General features: G+C 43.5%; 1 protein-coding gene across 1 annotated transcript in view; it reads right to left on the reverse strand.

The window, feature by feature from the left end:
- Positions 1 to 771: 771 nt before the first annotated feature.
- ESRP1 (epithelial splicing regulatory protein 1) overlaps positions 772 to 21645 on the reverse strand; it is a 55663-nt gene continuing 34789 nt past the window's right edge. The window contains exons 13-14 of the mRNA XM_077808927.1: positions 20412 to 20577; positions 772 to 862 (exon numbers count right to left, since the gene is read on the reverse strand). Coding sequence (XP_077665053.1) covers positions 772 to 862; positions 20412 to 20577 — 257 coding nt within the window. The remainder of the gene's footprint in view (positions 863 to 20411; positions 20578 to 21645) is intronic.

Consider the following 21645-nt stretch of genomic DNA (forward strand, 5'->3'; position numbering starts at 1 on the left):
CTTAAGTTATCAGACCATCATGTTGGGCTTTAGCAACCCAACTAATGAATCTGTATGGGTAACCCTTAACTAGCTGAAATGTTTCATCTGGTTTAAAATGGCTGTGGTGGATTCTGCGCTAGATGCAAGGAGAAAAGTTACCCGGATGCTATAGCAGTAAATCTTCACCTGCTGTAGCTTTGCATGTAGAAGGTAATTATGCCCAGGGGATATCCCGCCTTTTTGCAAATGGAAAGGGCTGATCAAAAACTGCATTTGTTGGGGATGGAACATAATCACTTCCCCCTGATTCTATATCTAGTTTTAAAACCCAAATCCCACTTGGCATCTGAGACTAGCGTTGCCAAATTCCCAAAGTTGCATCTTGGGATAAAACATGAATAAGATTCTTTACTCTAAAGAGGTTCTTTCCCCTAAGTCTTCACCCCTCACTTTCTTCCGAAGACTACTTACTCCAGCACCACAGGCAATGCACTGCAGTTTTAGAAGAACTGGGATGTAGACTGCCTACACAGCAAGTACCAGTTGTGGGTAAAAGTGCCTTAGATAGGCAAGTGCTGTCAGGGAACCAAGAGACCATTTTAAGTCAGTAAGTGACATTAAGCGTTCTGTGAAGATTACAGAATGAGTACAGTTTTCAAAGGAGGAGAATGTATTGACAGCTGGCAAGGTGCCAATACAAATGAGTTAAAGGCAGTTAACTGTAATAGTAATCGGACATCCAAGGAATATCCTAGTGTTCTTTATCCTTACCGTCTCTTCTAAGGAAGTCTAACTGCTGGGACCTTTAAATGAAAATCCATTTTTTGGGCATTGTCCTTGCCGTGCCATTTGTGTGTACAAGTCCATCCTCTGCTGCATGCTAGAATGCAAGTCAAGATGTACAAGATCAGAAGCAGGGCACAAATTTTCAACTGAAACAGGAAAAGGCAGCCATAATTTTTGTTAAAGCTCAGGGCATGTTTCAGACTACAGATTTACAAATCTAAGTATTTGTAATGCTCCCTGTCACCATGGTATCAGAGTGCAAAAAACAACTCAGCAACAGCAGTGATGCTGAAGAATCAGCTTCATCTAATAACCTAAAGGACTGGTAAACAAACAGAACGGTTGTCAAACAAGGTTGGTCAGCTGGGACCTGTCTCAAATAAAGGCTTTGACTATCTCAAGAGAACATCTTCAGAAAATAAAGACAGACTGTCTAGGAAAGCCATTTACCTATCAACAAATGCAATGCAAATGTAACAAGGGGATAGCCACCACCAGGTTATCAGATATGTGATTCAGCAATGTACACGTGTTTGCAACATTCTCTGAAAGGAAAAGTTGAGAACTTGGCCGCTAGGTGGAGCCTTACAGACAGTTCACCACCATAATTTATTGTAGCATGCATTAACAAATCTTTATATTGAGTGAAACTAAAGATACCACCTTCTTGTCCCACCTCCCTCCTCTAGGGAAAAACTATATGTAAATTCGAAGAGAAAAAACCTTACAATAATGTCCTCCCTATATATCTGCTTGTGTCTCATCAAGTCAACCACACTCATCTGTTCCGCCAGCAACACTTCACATCAGTTTGTCCACTTTGCCAGGTCCACAAGTACCTTCACACTTTCTTCCACTACTCCTATTGCAAAGGCATCCTCCTCAAACTAATTCACAAAACCTGCCAGGACCGCCATCAAAAATCTCTCCTGAAGATTCATTTTTACCAAGATGCCTACAGTAAAGCTACTGGCAGGGATTATCAATCATTTTTTTTAAAGTGTATATAAACGAAACACATGACTCAAAGCCTACAAATTATAGACACAAGCTTGTCTATGGAGCCATGTACTTCCCTCATTGTTACCCTTCTTTCCCCATTCCTTCAGAGTGTTTTACCTGCTTGAATCTTTTCTTACTTTAGGGGCACCTGATCATCTTGTCTATGTAGCACTAAAAGTGAATTATTCAGCAGGGATGGCACTTAAACCATTATTGAAACAGCAGGAAAGATCCATAAAGCAATACAGAATGTACGTACAGGGTCACACTATGGGAGAGGGATCTTCAAGAGGTTTCACCAAGCAATCTACCAATAGAAGTTAAACTCAAAGTATTAAACATACAGGGACTGGAAGATGAATAGTGAGAAGTAGGTTAATCTCATGACCAAGGGATTAATGTGCTTTTTGCAAAAATTATTCATATCACGGCTTCATGTCTGGAAAGCTGGTAGCTCTTCAGCACAGCGTTTGTGTGTCTTAGCACTTCTACCTTCTGATGTAGCCCATTTCCAGGTTATTGATGTCCAGTGAAAGAGCTATTGACTGAACAGTTCAGCTGAGAAGGTATCTGAATGATTTTGTTCTAGTAATCCAGTACAAGAGCTATATAAAGGTGGTCAATTATTTCAGTTTAAGATCACATTCTACATAAATAGTAGCCGTATTACTGTTCAGATCTACCAATAAATGATACTTTATATATCACCTACATTCGTTTGTAATCCAGTTCTCAAAAAGTGAGTGTTTAGTTTTACAGAGGTGTGCTGGAGGGGGTTAAGAATAATCAGATTAACCAGGGTATTCAGCAGATAAAACCTTTTCCCCCCTAGTGTGTATGATGCTGTGTAAATCACAGCTATTGTTTCCTGCTTCAGTGGAGTACTCCAAGCTGGATCACTCCATGTTGTCACAATAAACTTATGGGAGCAAGAAGGGAGCTCAAGGAGTCAGGTGTTGCTTTCAAGGAGTATTATATACCTTAGATGGAATAATGTTATTTAAACAGAGAAAAGTTTAAAACCAGGATTCCTAGTTAAGCTATTTATCTGGGAGTAAAGAGAAATCCTGCCTTCCTTCCACCAAAACATTTCAGAATCATGTGGCTTTATGCTTTCCTCTGCAGCATTTAGCATGAGCCATTAATGACACAGGATATTTCATTTGACAGATCTTTGAGTTCTGATTTGGCAATTCCTACAGTATTCTTTATGCACTAAAGTAGCTGATATTATGTATGAAATTCCAGGGTACATTCATGTGCACACTATTGATTTATGCGGATTAGGTTACACTCATTGTCTCATGGAGTGAAGGGGTTTCTCCCATAAACTATTAACTGAATAGCTTAGTGGCACTACCTTGATTAACATTATCCCTTTAGCCAGAGTGGTCAAGAACTACGAGAATGTGTGAAATCTTTTGCTATTCTGAACTGTAAAATTATCTTAAATGCACAAAAAGGGAGTAATACAAGATTTATGCTATAGGATTCCGTTCACCCTTGCAGAATTTGCATACAAACAGAACACTGTCATCTCCTCCTCTCCGTTTTAAGATTTCACAGAAAATAGCATATAGCATGATAGATTTTCTAGTTCAGTTCAGGGAGGAACCAGAACAACTAAACCTTGAGCTATGGTTTTGCTGCAAAAGAGGTGTGCTTTTTTACATCAAGAGCTCTATTCCTAATCCTACTGGGGACAAAGGACAGATAGTTTTATCTTGACTAGTTATGGCAATGTAAAAACTAACTATGGTTTGTCTCCACTAGGATTTTAAAACGAGATAGCTCTCTCACCACCACCTACCCAAGCGGCAGTAGCTGCTTCAGTGGAAGCATTCTTCTGTCAACCTAGCTAGACCTATACCAGGGGTTAGGTTGAAATATCTACAGCCTTACAGTGGATGAAAGGTAAGACCTTAGCTCAGGTTTAGGTCTTGTCTACATGGGAAAGTTTTACCAGTTAAAACAGTTTTATACCAGTACAGCTCCCTGCACGCACACCTCAACAAAAAAGTATAATTTTCCCATCCAGACATGTCCTTAGTCAGCCCTAAACATAATAGTTTTAACTGCACACCGCCAGCTCAGCTGGACCTAAAGTTGACCATTTCCTAGGCAAAACAGCTTCGTCTTAAAGAATCTCAGTGCTCTCATGCTGAAGACGAGTCAGGATGAATTCTCTCCTCTGATGTAACAGTACCAGCATCCAGGAGGAACAAGCACTTGCATGTTTTATGTGGAGGCAGGAAGGTTATGCAGGAACACCGCAACTCTTGACATATACATAAAACCTTCTTGCAGAATATAATTTTAAGACTAGCTTTTGGCCGTAAGAGAGGAGGCGCCTTATCAACTAAGCTGCAATACAGAGATCTTCCTAAAGGTTTGCACAAAAATCTGATTTAAACAGAAAGATGCTTTTCAGGTGAGTAATAGAATTGAAGAGTAGAGGATACCATCTCCACTGCAGATCCTTTCTTGTGAGAGTAGGTCATTCACCTTGGCTCTAATCAATAGTGTCTAAACTAGCCTTTTCCAGCAGTGTTTTGGAAATTGCAGTAGTCTACAAGGATTCCCAAAACAAAACAGGATTCCTTTTTAAGAGGCAATTTCTGAAGTGTTAACATCCAAGTTTTTACATGCCCCCAAACTGGATTTTACTATGCAGACAGCATTTACCTGCCCAAATCAGGTAGATAATACCTGAAGGGTTTCCCCAACTTTCATCAAGTGGATTTTCCTTATATAGAAATATTTTAATCGGAGACCACCTCCTCTCCCATTAGCAACTACAGAATTGCTTACATGGAAAGATGATTAGGAAAGTATTTATTATAATTGCAGTTGTCTTTGAATGTAGTTTAACATGTGGAAACAGGGAGCAGTCAACATCATTTGATCAACCAGCTCTCTGCAGACCTCCAGATAATGCTCTGTGGACAAAGAGGGAAATTGCTGGTCTACCAAATTTGCTGCCAACTAGACATGGAGCTATTGATCACTGCCCGTTGAGCCCAACGATCTAGCCAGCTTTCTATCCACTTTTTAGTCCATTCATCCAGCCCATACTTCTTTAACTTGCTGGCAAGAATACTGTGGGAGACCATATCAAAAGCTTTGCTCAAGTCAAGGAACAACACGTTCACTGCTTTCTGCTCATCCACAGAGCCAGTTATCTTGTCATAGAAGGCAATTAGGTTAGTCAGGCATGACTTGCCCTTGGTGAATCCATGCTGACTGTTCCTGATCACTTTCCTCTCCTCTAAGTGCTTCAGAATTGATTCCTTGAGGACCTGCTCCATGATTTTTCTAGGGATTGATGTGAGGCTGACTGGCCTGTAGTTCCCCAGATCCTCCTCCTTCCCTTTTTAAAAGATGGGCACTACACTAGACTTTTTCCAGTCATCCGGGACCTCCCCCAATTGCCATGAGTTTTCAAAGATAATGGACAATGGCTCTGCAATCACATCCGCCAACTCCTTTAGCACCCTCGGATGCACCACATCCGGCCCCATGGACTTGTGCTTGTCCAGCTTTCCTAAATACTCCTGAACCACTTCTTTCTCCACAGAGGGCTGGTCACTTCCTCCCCACACTGTGCTGCCCACTGGGAGCTGACCTTGTTCGTGAAGACAGGCAAAAAAAGCATCGAGTTCATTAGCTTTTTCCACATCCTCTGTCACTAGGTTGCCTCCCCCATTCAGTAAGGGGCCCACACTTTCCTTGACCACTCTCTTGTTGCTAACATACCTGAAGAAACCCTTCTTGTTACTCTTAACATCTCTTGCTAGCTGTAACTCCAAGTGTGATTTGGCCATCCTGATTTCACTCCTGCATGCCTGAGCAATATTTTTATACTCTTCCCTGGTCATTTGTCCAATCTTCCACTTCTTGTAAGCTTCTTTTTTGTGTTTAAGATCACCAAGGATTTCACTGTTAAGCCAAGCTGGTCGCCTGCCATAATTTACTATTCTTTCTACACATCAGGATGGTTTGTTCCTGCAACCTCAATAAGCATTCTTTAAAATACAGCCAGCTCTCCTGGACTCCTTTCCCCCCGCATGTTATTCTCCCATAAGACCCTGCCCATCAGTTCCCTGAGGGAGTCAAAGTCTGCTTTTCTGAAGTCCAGGGTCCGTATTCTGCTGCTTTCCTTTCTTCCTTGTGTCAGGATCTGGAACTCAACCACCTCATGGTCACTGCCTCCCAGGTTCCCATCCAGTTCTGTGTCCTCTACTAATTCTTCCCTGTTTGCGAGCAGCAGGTCAAGAAGAGCTCTGCCCCTAGTTTGGTTCCTCAGCACTTGCATCAGGAAATTGTCCCCTACATTTTCCAAAAACTTCCTGGATTGTCTGTGCACGGCTGTATTGCTCTCCCAGCAGATATGGGATGATTGAAGTCCCCCATGAGAACCAGGGCCTGCGATCCAGTAACTTGTTAGTTGCCTGAAGAAAGCCTCATCCACTTTATCCCCCTGGTCTGGTGGTCTATAACAGACTCCCACCACGACATCACCCTTGTTGCTCACCACTTCTAAACTTAATCCAGAGACTCAGGTTTTTCTGCAGTTTCATACAGCAATCATACTGCTCTCTTATGTACAGTTCAACTCCCTGACCTTTTCTGCCTTGCCTGTCCTTCCTGAACAGTTTATATCCATCTATGACAGTACTCCAGTCATGTGAGTTATCCCACCAAGTCTCTGTTATTCCAATCACATCATAATTCCTTGTGTGTGCCAGGACTTCCAGTTCTCCCTGCTTGTTTCCCAGGCTTCTTGCTTTTGGGTACAGGCACTTAAGATAACTCGCTGATTGTCCTGCTTTCTCAGTATGAAGCAGGAGTCCTCCCCTCTTGCGCTCTCCTGCTCGTGCTTCCTCCTGTTATCCCACTTCCCCACTTACCTCAGGGCTTTGCATCCAGCTCAGTTCAATTATTAACAAACATATAACAGAACATTCCATCTTCAACGATCCCCAAAGCTCAAGCTACATAGCTCAAGCTACATACACCATTTAGGGTTACCAAGGTTCCTTCAATTTCGAACAGTCACCTCCTTGAGAGGGTTCCAACACCGACAAGTCTAGCTTTCAGAGGACTAAAAGGTTTTGAACTACCCTTTGGGTTGACACAAGGACAGACTGTTTTGTCATATCACAGCATCAATGGCAACGTGTGCACGTCTGGCTTGCAGCATAAACAAAGTGCAGTGTCTGTAAGCACTCAGTACCGAAATGCAGTTCAATAGCAGGAAAACAGTTTTAAGCATACAAAACTGTATCAACAGTTTGTGGGGCACAGTAGTACACCACTTCCAGCTTAGAACACAGAGTGAATTTCATATAGGCATAATGAAATTGCTGAAGTTAACATTTGGCTGGATCACTTGTGGTAGCACTCTACACTCCTACAAAACCTGCCCTAAGATCTTTAAATGACCAGAAGAGAATAGAACTATATATTTCTCCATATCCAAACAGGAACATTTATATCAATATTTCAGAAGGGTGGCTGACTTAATAGGAAACGGTACAGACTACTTTGAACAGTGATTAAGATGGCCCTGTGAAGCCTTTTACAATTACTCCAGCTTTGCAAGCAGGCTATTTAACACTTTCAGAATTGGGCCAGACATTAGTGTCTATATTAGTTGACCATCTAGTTTAGTGTTTTACCTGCAACACAAGACGACAAGCCATACTAGGCCACCATTTCTTAGAGATTTGCCCTCAATATAGACCAGAAATAATGTAACAAAGGGATTTTGAAAGCTATTTAGTTCTAGAGCAGGAGCTAGTGATGCTTTTGGAATCAAGCTCTTTCCAATAAATTGTACAGCCATCTATCTGGACTTCCATATCTGCCTTTTAAACATGGATACCTACACAAAATTATTCTTCACAACAGCTGCCCCTCTTTCTATGTTTTTTGACACTAGCTTACCAACCCATATTTTGAGATCAGACCAACTGCCCTTCCGAAACACTGAGATGTCATTAGGAACTGATGCACCATCCAAATTGGTTATAAACATTTTCTAGTTAATGAAATGTCATGGCATATCTAATAGACACTGCATCTCCCACTATTGCTTAGTGTGTAACTACCATCCCTCTGTATAGGATAAACAGAATTGGAAAACAAAAAGTGACAGGAATGGAGCCAGTAGTACTTCTCTGCCTGTATTGTGGGAATGCTCTGATTTGAATAATTTTTGGAACTCTAGCAGCCTGCCACTGGGGAATATTTAGGGAAGAGTGAGTATTGCTGGGTGCTTCTTGAAAGGTACATCCGACTGTGATTGAGAAAAAAAGTCTCATTCTCTAGAGACTAAAATACGTCAATAAGCATGTAACCTGCAGGAGGGGTTTCTAGCCCCCAGTTACAGCACTCTTCCCCCCTCATGCCCCCAACTATAAGAGTTCTCTTAATATATCAGAAAAAACAGACTGGAGATCACACATTGGAACATGGAATCTTCACTTAACTCCTCTTCACTAACAATATGTGAATGGTTTCAGAGTAACAGCCGTGTTAGTCTGTATTCACAAAAAGAAAAGGAGTACTTGTGGCACCTTAGAGACTAACCAATTTATTTGAGCATGAGCTTTCGTGAGCTACAGCTCACTTCATCGGATGCATACCGTGGAAACTGCAGCAGACTTTATATATACACAGAGAATATGAAACAATACCTCCTCCCACCCCACTGTCCTGCTGGTAATAGCTTATCTAAAGTGATCATCGGGTTAGGCCATTTCCAGCACAAATCCAGGTTTTCTCACCCTCCACCCCCCCACACAAATTCACTCTCCTGCTGGTGATAGCCCATCCAAAGTGACAACTCTTTACACAATGTGCATGATAATCAAGTTGGGCCATTTCCTGCACAAATCCAGGTTCTCTCACTCCCTCACCCCCCTCCAAAAACCCACCCCCATACACACACAAACTCACTCTCCTGCTGGTAATAGCTCATCCAAACTGACCACTCTCCAAGTTTAAATCCAAGTTAAACCAGAACATCTGGGGGCGGGGGGGGGGGGGGGAGGAAAAAACAAGAGGAAATAGGCTACCTTGCATAATGACTTAGCCACTCCCAGTCTCTAAGCCTAAATTAAAAGTATCCAATTTGCAAATGAATTCCAATTCAGCAGTTTCTCGCTGGAGTCTGGATTTGAAGTTTTTTTTGTTTTAAGATAGCGACCTTCATGTCTGTGATTGCGTGACCAGAGAGATTGAAGTGTTCTCCGACTGGTTTATGAATGTTATAATTCTTGACATCTGATTTGTGTCCATTTATTCTTTTACGTAGAGACTGTCCAGTTTGACCAATGTACATGGCAGAGGGGCATTGCTGGCACATGATGGCATATATCACATTGGTGGATGTGCAGGTGTTTCTATAGAAGAGCAGAAGGAAGAGCCATCTTCAAACTGAACCTTGCAAAAAAACCAATGAGTACAAAATTGTAGAAACTTCTAAGTCTAACTTCATGAACACCACGACCAATATCAGTCATAAGTGCTTTTATGTTGTCATCATTGCTATGTAACATTTAGTGTTATGCTGCAAGATGTTGGGAAGTTTCACACTCTTACGGAACCACATCACACAAAGTGACAGATGCAGCATCTATTTTAAAAACCAAAACCAGCCACCGTCTCATGCTGAATGATGCAATTTAGATAGCCGCTATCATCTTCCTCACAAGTCATTTTTCTCCATTGAATATTCAGAAGTGAGGATTGGTTCTGATGCCCTTTAGATGAACATAAATATGCTTTGCACTTACAGCAACTTTCAAGGATCTCAGGGAGTGTTACAGACTTTACACCTCAAAGTCAGTCTAGTATTAGCCACGTTCTAGAGATTAGCAAAATTGGCAGAGATTGATTTACCCCCAAGTCGCACAAGAAGTCAGTGGCAAACCTTGGGTCTCTCCTTAAGAACAAGGGCATCCTTCCTCCATGATTAGCTATTGGAAGTACAGCTGTTCTTTATCATTAATGCTTTGCTAGTGTGCAGACTAACTGAGATCAGGGTCTCAACATGCTGGCTGCTATATGAACATAAGATATGGTCTGCAAGGTATTAGTTTAAGATGCTGATAATCTTCAAAACCATTTAACTACTATAGTTCTTCCCATAAATTTGTTTCTCCTTCTGAGGAGTGCAATAGTGAGGAAGCACCATGGCTACGATACTTTTTCCACACTCTGCTTTAACAGGAAATTCTGTGACGAATTCCAGTTTCCTGATCTACAAGTACCAAGAGCAAACCTGACTTTCAGCTGAAGACACCAATTGTGACAGTAGAAGTTTAACTCAAACTCATGACTTCTACCTTCCTGATGACTTGTCAGTCTCTGAATATTAGCCTTTCATCACCTAGCATTTGATTTAAAGGAAAACTCCAGTAACAAAAACAGGCTCTTATCCTCTCTGATGCCAACCACTAGAGAGACATCATGCTGTCCAGAACAGTGTATTAAGCATGCTCATAAATAAGTAACCACAGCCCTTGGATGATTGTGTTATACTAATTTGAAAAAAGATCTAAGTTTACAAGCATCATCCAGCTTTTTGAAAGGGATTTATTTTAAACTCAGGAAATGATGGGTTATAAACAACTAGGTATACTTGCTCTTATTTTGGTCAGTGGCACAAGAATTTACAAGGCAAGAAGCTATTCTCACTGTGTGAGAAGTGAATTGTGTTTAAAATGTAGGTCTGATTAAGATGAGTACATGTGGAGTGCTCCGGAGCTGCTGAATCTGTTGAGTCTGTAGGGAGAGGAGGCTGTGCAGTCACAGCTCTGATCCAGCCATAGGAACTTTGCTCCTGCCAGAGATGAGCAGGGGCATGAAAGGGATGCACAGCAGTGCCACACTAAGATCAAGAAGCTGAGGCAGGTGTACCAGAAGGCAAGGGAGGCCAACCATAGCTCAGTTGCGGCGCTGAAAACAAGGAACTGCATGCCATCCTTGGTGGCAACTCCACTTCCACCACCAAGAGCCCTGTGGATATTTCAGTTGGATTGGTGGTAGCGACCAGTGGAGTCAATCCTGAGGATGAAGTGGTGGACAAGGACATTGATTTGGAGGAAGATGTGGGACAGGCAATAGGCTTGTCCAGTGGTGTGGAGAGCCAGGACATCTTTTTGACTCTGGAGGGATCTAGCCAGTCCCAACAGTCCAGGTCTGGCATGCGTCAAGGAGAAGAGGGGAGCTCCAGTACGTACTCATTTTTCTTTGAAAGAGCACGGTTACATAAGGCAGAGGTGTCCTTTATTTTGTGACATGATGCACAGGAGAGAAGGGATCGAAATTAACACCACTAGATACCGTTTGATTCTGATTTGCATTCCCCCGTGCAGCTACGCAGTGGGAGACCTGCGGAAAAGTTGGTTAATACACACTGAAATCTCCCAGGAATCTTCCACAGAGATCTCTAGGAAGCTTTTCTGTAGATACTCTGCCATCCTCTGCTGAAGGTTTCTTGGTAGAGCTGTTTTGTTTCTTCCCCTGCTGTAGGAAACTTTGCAGCGCCGATTACTTCTGGAGGAACAAATGCAGCACACATACCTATTCTGAAGGTGCACACATGCAGGAGATGCACCCTTGCATCTTTGTTTACCCTCACCAGTGTGCGATTCAGCTTTGATCACCTCTGCCTGTGTAAAACTGTGCCACTATTCAGAATAGTATTGGTAGGTGCCTGTATTGATGCCCCTCTGAAACCACCCAGACCCTGTCTTGTCTTGCACGCTCTTTCCTCACAGCCCAAACTCACCATGGTTAATGTTCTGGCCATGCTGCATGTTTGCCAAGTGAGAAACAGGTGTATGTAACTTTTATGATTCAATATTGAGTGCACACAATACTGACTGTGTATTGTTTCTTTTGCTTCTGCCTTTGAGGGCCAGCTCCTGCACACTGGCAGAGCGCCTCCATCAGATAAGGAGATGAACGAGGAGGAGTAGGAGTAAGGAGGACAGGTTTTAGGAATTGCTGCAATTGTCAGATCAGGCAGAAAGTGAGCACAGACCATGGAGGGAGAAACTACAACTGGACAGGCAAGAGAGAAGACAGGGTCAGGAGTGGATAATAAAGCTCATGGAGGACCAACCAGAGATGCTGTTGTCCCTGATTGCACTGCAGGCAGAACACATGCACGCTCGACCCCCCACACAGCCCACAGAGAACTGCATTCCTTGCCCTCCCCAAACTCTGCCTATACATTCCTCTCATGTTCGCTGCCCATTGCATTACCCTTTGCACTTCTCCCCAGGGACATTTTCCATAATGACAGCTGGACTTGCACACAGCTGTGAGATCCTTTCTTCAGCGAGTGCTGCTAATTGTCATGTCCCTGTAAGAAATGTTGATCTGTGTATTGCTGTTCAGTAGAAAATGTAGACTTACAAAGACAGTGATTCTTTATTTGTGACCTACAGTGTGGCTGCAACAGACATTCAAATACTGTGGTAAATCGCCACATTTGCAGAGTACAGTTAATAGGCAGGAATCATTACAAGAGTCATTCAAGATGGCAAGTAAACAATGCTTGGCTCAATTCATTATAGAAAGACACACTCCTGGTGCTCATTGTCAAAATGATGCTTCCAAGCCTCCCTGATTTGAATAGCACCTGCTGTGTCCCTCTAATTGTCCTGATATCTGGCTGTTCAAAATCAGCTGTCAGGTGATCCACCTCAACCTTCCACCCCTGGGGAAGCTTTTCCCCCTTGGCTTCACAAACGTTATGCAGAACACATCAGGCTGCTATGATCATGGGAATATTTTCCTTACGGAGGTCTAACCTGCCAAAAGAACAGCGCCAACAACGCTTTCATCTGCCAAATGCACATTCTATGATTATTCTGCACCTGCTGAGTCTGTTGTTGAAGTGTTCCTTACTGCTGTTAAGGTTTCCATTGTAAGGCTTCATGAGCCACAGGGTCTCCCAGGATCACTTTGGGCATTTCCACATCCCCTATTGGAATCTTCTGGTCTGGAAATAGAGACCCTGAATGCAGCTTTCTATACAAGCCAGTGTTCCTGAAGATGCATGCATCATGCACCTTCCCTGACCACCCTGTGTTGATGTCAGTGAAATGACCCCAGTGATCCACCAGTGCCTGCAATACCATAAAGAGGTTGCCTTTTTCTCTTGATGTACTCCATCGCAAGATGGTCTGGGGCCAAATTTGGGATGTGCGCGCCCATCTACTGCCCCACCACAGTTAGAGAAACCGATCGTCGCAAAGTCATCCACTATTTCATGCACATTGCCCAGAGACACAGTCCTTCGTAGCAGGAGATGATTAATGACCCTGCATACTTGCATCACCACAATCTTCACGGTGGACTTCACAACTCCAAACTGATTTGCAACTGACCAGTAGCAGTCTGGAATTGCCAGCTTCTTCACAGTGATCACCACTTGCTTTTCCACCCTTACGGCGGCCCTCATTTTGGTGTTCTTGTGCCACAGGGCAGGGGAAAGCTCAGCCACAGTTCAAGAAAGGTGGCTTTACGCTTACAGAAGTTCTGCAGCCACTGCTCATCATCCCATACCTGCATCGCAATCCGATTCCACCACTCAGTGCTCATTTCCCAACCCCAATAGTGACGGTCCACCGTGTGCAGCTCTCTGCGAATGACAATCTTGAATGGTTTCTTTCCATGGCACACAGCAGGACAGGCAGAACGGATTCCTGTTCAGATTCGCAGCTCATGAAATACTGTATGATCAGACATATTGGGTTCAAAACATTTATCACAAGACTGGTGAGCAGTGCAGGATCCATGCTTTCAGGCAGAGAGGGTGGGTGCAAAGTGTACAGGTACAACTGAAAAATGGCATGAAATGCCATTGGAAGCCCTTGGAATTATGGAATGGAGGAAACTGCATCATGGGGGCAGTGATCCTTCCTCATGATGCATTGCAATCCATTCCCAGAACTCCGAGTGGGACAAGGTGATGATTTGCATAGGGGGATAGCTATCCACAGTGCACTGCTCTCTGTCGGTGCTAAAGCACCAACTGTGGATGCGTTCTGCTGACACAAGGTGTGTTGTGTGGACATGCACAAGCCATGTAATTACAGCAGTTTATGATCAATGTAACAAATCAACTCAACTCTTACATGATTTTCTTATATATCACATCTGCATTCCTTTACAGTGACAAGCTTTTTTTATTAAAAACTATAGCACTAGTACAGGGGTCAGCAACCTTCGGCGCATGGCCCATCAGCATATTCTGCTGGCGGGCCGTGAGACATTTTGTTTACGTTGACCGCCCACAGGCACAGCCCCCCGCAGCTCCCAGTGGCTGCGGTTCGCCATTCCCAGCCACTGGAGCTGCAGGGGGCCGTGCCTGCGGACGGTCAACGTAAACAAAATGTCTTGCAGCCTGCCAGCAGCTTATACTGATGGGCCGCGTGCCAAAGGTTGTCGACCCCTGCACTAGTACAGGGGAAGACAGATAGTTGAAACTGTCTCCCTGAGGGGCTTGTGATCAGCACAAGAAAACTTGGAAGGTGGGGGCGGTACAGAGAAAAGAAAAAAAAAGGAGTAGAGCACTGTCAACGATAGAATCAGCCATTATAGAAATCCTTGACCTTGTCAACACAAGCTGTTGAACATTTTGGTAGTAGGTCAAAGAGGCTTTCCTTATTTCCATAAATGCTCACTTACTAGATTTATGGGCCAATGTTTGGTCATTAGCTACTGACTCCTTATTGCTTTTCCATGTACATGCATTTAAACATATAATTTAGCACGGAGGAGACCCACTCCTTCCCCTTGCACTTACTTCACATTTGCTGGATTATTTTCTGTTATAGAAAACTTCATAAAAAAAGGTTAAGATTACTCAAAGACCAAAAAAAATACTTCATTTCCAAAACCCAAGGGAGTAAGTCCTTATACCCCTCAGATAAATTCATATCTTTCCATAGGGTAGTTTCTGTTAGGGCACTAACTAAATATCTTCTAATATTTAGGAAAAGTCTTAATTTATTTATTTAATAAAGTCTGTGGCTTGTTTAGTTGCAATAAGACTATCAAATGGAAGAAGTCAGCTGATGTATTAAGAAAGTAGAATTTTGAGATAAAGTAAGTTCTAGTTGATTTTCTTTGGAATAGTATCACACATTTAGTTTCTTAGGAATAGTGTACAACTGTCAATTAAAGGTAACTTTATGGGCATATTTGGACTTGCTTCTGAGGCTGATCAATATATGAAATTGTTGTGTATCTACAGGCCCTGTCCTGAGCAGCTTGCAGTAGGACCCTTTGACTGCAGTGTAGGGGCTCTGCACAGGTAGATCCTTATGCCTGCATGAATGGTTTTACAGGGTCACAGTTCTTGTTTTTTCCCCAAAAGGGTTGTTTCTTGTGTATATATTATGGACTCAAAGAAAGAATAGTAATTTAGGTCAGAATTAAGGTTGCATATCTTATTGAGAAGGATTATTTGTTTTATGTGGCCTGTGCAAGTTTTATTACGTGCTTACCTATTCATTTCCTTGCTTTTACATTAAGTGGTTGAGTTTGGTAAGTGACATGATAGTTAAGTTTGCTACACTTGCCTAAGTTTCAAGATAGGGAAGTTCCAAATCTAAAAACTTTTACATTTTTTCCCCCCTTTGCAGATAAATGTGAGCTGTCCATCTTGGTTCAGTAAAACATAACTTATCCGTGCTTGAGTGCCAACCCCACACAGGACTGGAAGGGGTTAATCTGGCCAGGTGGGCCAATTAACTCCACAGGCTGCACCTGGAAGAGGAACAGGGAATTGATTTGAAGAAGACTCATCTGAAGGGTTCTATATAAGCCAGAAAGCTGGCAACAGAAGGGGAAAACAGCAAGATAAGATGGTCCAGGCCTTGGCTGCTGACTGGAGGACCCAAGTTAGAACAGAGAGTAGAGGGTGAGGCCAGGTTCCTCTACCAGCCACTGGGGACATGGCAGTGGACTACCTAGGAGAAGTTGTTCTGGAAAGACTTTGTTACCCCCCTGGAAGGGGAAACTACATAGTGACCCCAGCTAGAGGGCTGAGTCATGAAGAGGAGGCTGTGGTTCTTGGAGCGAGAGGGATCCACAGGATGACAGGACAGACCCTGCACCGGGGAGATCTAATCCCCAGGACAGCCAGGAGGAGGCACCACCAGCGGTGAGTGCACCTATGGCACCATCTCTTCAAAGGTTTCAGAGTAGCAGCCGTGTTAGTCTGTATCCACAAAAAGAAAAAGGAGGACTTGTGGCACCTTAGAGACTAACAAATTTATCTGAGCATGAGCTGTAGCTCACGAAAGCTCATGCTTAAATAAATTTGTTAGTCTCTAAGGTGCCACAAGTCCTCCTTTTTCTTTTTGCGAATACAGACTATCACAGCTGCTACTCTGAAACTTAAATTGTTGGTAGCTGGTGATGAAGGGAACGCAACACAGTTTGTTTAGTACAGATAGAAATGAAGAGTGGTTTAATGAGAACTTGCCTTTAGATATTTTTAGGGAGGTTGAATGTTTCAGCATGATATGTTGTTAAAGTATGCCCTGGGCTTCCAGCAAACAATGGCGGATATGCACAGCATGTCCCTGAAAGGATACTTCATGCTGTAAAACAGTGCTACTCAAAGTGGTGGTCTGCGGACCGGTGCCGGTCCGCGAGCCATCGGCTGCTGGTCTGCGCACGCTCTGGGAAAAAAAATTTGCCAGTCCCCCACATCACATAGCTTGAGAAGCACTGCTGTAAAAGACTATAGATGGCTTTCAGGGAACCAACAGTAGATTACCACAAGAGGTTTCGATTAGCCATCTGATATTCCACTTACTAAGGCCATATTTACTCTATAAACTTTGGTTGATGCAAGTTAAGTAACAAAGCTACCACAGTTCATACATTGCTTGTGTACATGCATACTTAGCTCCTCATATTGGCACTGCAGATACTCACCAGGAGCACTTGTGTTGATGCACGGTGCAGTGCACCATGGGTAGGTATCCCAGTGTCCAACCCACCACCACCCAGCACAGTGTCTTCTGGGGAAGTTTCAACAATGCCTGGTGAGGCAGAAACGAGTTGCACATGGGGGACTGGGAGCAAGGGTTCAACTTCTCAGCATGCAACTATCTAGATCTCATAATTTTTGCACCTTTTTTTTTAAAAAAACAAAACAAAAAAAAACCAACTCCACATGGCCCTCCTTACTGTCCACCATCTCTGACAAAAGCACAGAGCCTGCACAGTTCTGCACTATTATCATAAGTGTTGCAAGCACAGAATGCACGTTCCTCCGATATTTGCAGAGTTGTAAGAAGAACTGAATCAGTGGGGAATACGATGATTTATTGGAGGACAGATAGCTGTGAGATATATTGTGAATCAATTCTAACGTTGGTGGTGGTGTTCACAGAGCAGCTGCAGATGGTGGAGAGCAGCTGCGGGGCCCGAGAAACGAGCTCTGACTGGCAGGATGACATCATAATGCAGGCTTGGGATGACAAGCAGTGGCTGCAAAACTTTTGGATGTGCAAGGCCATATTTCTGGATCTGTGTGCTGAGCTTGCCCCAGCCCTCCAGTGCGAGGGCACCAAAATGAGAGCTGCATTTACAGTGGAGTAGTGAGTGGCAATCGCCTTGTGGAAACTTGCAGAGCTGGATTGCTACCAATCAGTGGGAAATCATTCTGGCGATGGAAAATCCACTGTGGGGCCCCATTGTCATGAAAGTGTGCAGGGCCATTAATTGCCTCCTGCTATGCAGGATTGTGACTCTGAGCAATGTGCAGGATGTAGTGGATGGATTTACAGCAATGCGGTTCCCAAACGGCTGTGGAGCAATAGGTGGCATGCATATCCTATTAGAAGAGCTCAGCCCTGAGCTATATAGCTAAGAGAAGCTTTGAAAGAGCACTTTAACAGTGAGCCACAGTAATGCACTGTGGTGGATTGTGCTCTATCTGGTCCTGCTGTTTTGGGGTCTGTTAGGAATTGTGTGATGCATGGTGTACATCTGAACAGAACAGTCAATACACCTATTAATTTTGCAGCTTTTGCTGTACATGTAGGATCAGTGACACAGTGTAATAATCATATGTGCTGTCACACTGTACAGCAAGAAGTAGGTCCTTTCAGAACTGCTAAGCTCTCTGCAGTTTATGTTGTGAACTAATAAAGACGATTTTTCCAAATAGAATTTTATTCAGTAATAAAGTCAGTCCAAGAAGAAGTCTGTGCAATTTAAATGGAAATGCATTGAAAACTTAAATTAATGGAACAGAACTTCAAGGGAAAGAACATTCATGTCCATTTTACTTACACATACAGCAACCATGGCTGTCTCAGGTCAGTGTATGAGAAGTGTGGTTGTCCTTAATGTTCTTTGGGGTGAAGTGGTAGGAGTAGGGATGCGGCCTCCTGATACCATGTGGAATGTTGATCACGGTGTGTAAGGAGATGCTGTAATGGAGTTCTCCATGAACTGCAAAGGGTGGCAAGCCCATGATTGTTGAACCTGTAGTTCCACAACAGTCATCAGCGTCTGTTTGCTGCCAGAGAAGCCCTGTTATGTCCTGGTGCATCTGACTCCATTTTCCCTTTTGAGATTCCTGGGCCTTTCTACAGGCTACCTGCTGTGTTCACCCTCCAGGCCCCTTGTTCACCGTCTGATTTAGCAAGATCCTGCAAGACAGTGTTGCATGTGTCATCCTGAGTCCTCTTCTTTCTCGTTATCTGGCTTGGGCATTCCACAGGTGTGGAGGTGGAACCCCTCAAGGCTGCAATGGCAGCAGATGCAAATAAAAACACAGAGGTACCATTGTCAGAATAGTTCCAATGGAAAGTGAAAGTGAAGATTCAGAACTCCCTTCCCTTGCTCCCCTAAAATTTTACCTCTTTTTGTTGTAACACTACCTCTTCTACTACAAGTAAATTAATGAAGCGTCAACAGCTGTGTCCTGGTAAGTTGAGGGTGCCATCACTGTAATGGGAAATACATTTACACACTTATCCAAGGTTGCTTCCTCTGCATCAGGCTCGCTTGTGCTCAACTGCCAGGACTGACTGGACTGCGGTGGAGTCTCAAACAGGTTCTGGCTCACTGTGTAGCTGGACCTCCCACTCCCACATCCTCCTCCACCTCTTCCTCATCCTTGCCAGGGGCCTGAGACTTGGGTGTCTTGGTGGTATCCACAATGGTCTGTGGAGTGGGGGTGGGGTCTCCGCCAAGTACAGCGTTCAACTCTTTGTAAGAGTGGCAGGTCTACAGCTCGGCACCAGATCAACTGCCGGCCTTCCGTTAGCGGGACGCAGTTCCTTTGCTTTCATATGGCACTGGTGCCAGTCTCCGTCATACCTTTTGCCTGCATCTCCCATGCAATCTGCTCACAGATGTCCACCTTTCTTTGGCGGATCTATAGCTGGGCCTATACAGCCTCTTCTCCTCACTGGCCCAGGAGATGCAATATCTCCTGTCTACTCCATCCCAGAGCGCCTCTGGAGCACGTAGCCTGCATGGTCAGCTGGGCAGTTGTACACAACAATGGACTGCTGCTAGATGTGCTTGTCAAGCTGGACGATCAGGAAAAGTCATTCAAAAAACGCATGAGGCTTTAATGGGAAGGGAGGCCGTTCGGTTTCTGTAACCGCTGGGCATTTACCATTGTGAGCAGAGTTATCAGTGTCAGGCATTGTGGGACAGCTGCTGGAGGACTGTTACGGTTGACATAGGCAACAGCATTTACACTCGTGCTGCATTGACCTCAGTACATTGACCCTGGCTCAACGGGGGATGGCATTACTGTGTCGCTGTAATGTGGTGCTTATATCAGTGGGAGACAAGTTTAAATGTAGACACATGCACAACTAGGTTGACACAAGATGGCTTACGTTGACCTAACTTTGTAGCGTAGACCAGGCCTCATACAATCTTGACAGTATGAAGTACTTTGCATTCCAATCAGAACAGATTGTTACCTTCCGACTGAAGTATACATTAAACTCACTATACCCCACCCACAAGAGACTGGTGTTTGTTTCCTTTAACCAGGAAAAGCTAAAAGCCCTCAGAGGAGAGAAAGGGGGGAAAAGAACATTAGTCAATCAACTTGCACTGAAGCACGTGGGAATATTTATATAGCACCTTTCCCAATCAAAGTTTACAAAATACTTTAACTGTACAGAGCCACTGAAAAGCAGTTACCTCGAGGATGGAGGGCATTAGTCAGAAGAGGCAAAATTCTGGTAAAAGACATTAGTGCAAACCTCTGATTTTAAGAAGCAAACTATGTGATTTTTACCTGACACAAAGCCCCTTAATGAAAAAAGGACAATTCCCATGGAGAGGCAACAACAAGTGTGCTTCTAAGTCACTTGGTCATTTGACTAGCATGTGACTTTTGAAAAGTGCCCAATATTTTACACATACATTAAAATTTGCCACCTGAGACATTCCAAAACTAGAACCCCACCTGTGGATTCCGAAATAATTACCCTGCTCAAATACTGAGCAGGCTGTTCCCTCTAGCACAAGCCTTCAGCATGGCAGCCAATACTCTTGAGAGCTTCGTGCATTTGCTGTAAAAGGACTTTTGTTCCTGCCTCATTTCCTTATTGCCTTACCTGGGATAGTATGTGTAGTTCATGAAGAGCTGAGCGCCTGCTGGATAGTATGCTGTAGAGGGCTGCAGCGTTCGTGGATTCAAAAGCACGGAGGGCTGATAAAGAGCAGCTTCTGTTGGAATAATTGCTGCGGGAGCTGGAAGTGAGTAGGATGGAGGAGAAAGACCTAAAGGAACCGAAGGAGGATAGATTAACGTGGTTCACCAAATTCCAGCATATTCAGCAAGACAGCCTCAAAGTAAATCTAGAGTCTTTCCAACCTGGAAAAAAGCTTCCTCACATTTTAATTTACATAAAGTTATCTGTGTAGAAATCACAAAACAACAACAACAAAAAAGGTATGTGACAGTATACAGAAGCCACCTCTTGCTCTCAAGGTTATTATAGGGAGAAACATGACAAATTGGTCTCTAATCACAGACTACAGGTCACGTAGTAATGGGCATAAAATTGCAGCAAGGTAGATTTAGATTAGACTTCAGGAAAAACTTCGTAACTATCAGTACAGTTAAGCACTTGAACAAATTGCCTAGGGAGGGTGTGGAATCTCAGTCAGTGGCGGTTAAGAACAGGTTAGACAAACACTGATCAGGGATGTCTAGGTAATAGTTAGTCCTGCTTCAGTGCAGGGGATTCAACGAGATGACCTACCAAAGTCCGTTCCTGCCCTACATTTCTAGGATTCTTTGATTTGTGGGAACAAATTCTCTTTCCAAAGAGATGAGTTGGTTTACTGGCCTAGTTTCAGTTATCAGTTAAGTCTCCTCTCTTCAAAAGACAAGAGCAAAGCTTGACAACATCCGATATAACATCGGTCCAATCTTCCCCATTATACAGGGCATTCCTTCAATTTAAGAGATCTCCATTCCTAACTAGCCCATTATATTTATTATTCCTTGATACTTCCCACCATGTCACCACCTCATTTAACAGGATAATGCAAATTAAAAACAAAGGGTGTTTCTACAAATTGCACACATACAAGAACCGGGAAGGAGGGAGGGGGAAGGGGAGGACTATTCCCCAAAGCCCTTGAGAGTAGTCTCTCTCTCCTTTTTTCAACACCATATTCTGATGAATCTAGACAGACTAGAAATGTCCAGGAATGGCAAAACTGATCACACTTTAAAAAAAGGACCAGCAGTTGTGAAGAGACCATCTGATGACTCAACTCCTCCCTTCCCCCATCACAAGCAGATAAGGGGACATGGCCTGTTTGAACTTTTAGTCACCT

The sequence above is a fragment of the Eretmochelys imbricata genome, chromosome 2 (genome assembly GCF_965152235.1).
Source record: "Eretmochelys imbricata isolate rEreImb1 chromosome 2, rEreImb1.hap1, whole genome shotgun sequence".
Lineage (NCBI taxonomy): Eukaryota > Metazoa > Chordata > Testudines > Cheloniidae > Eretmochelys > Eretmochelys imbricata.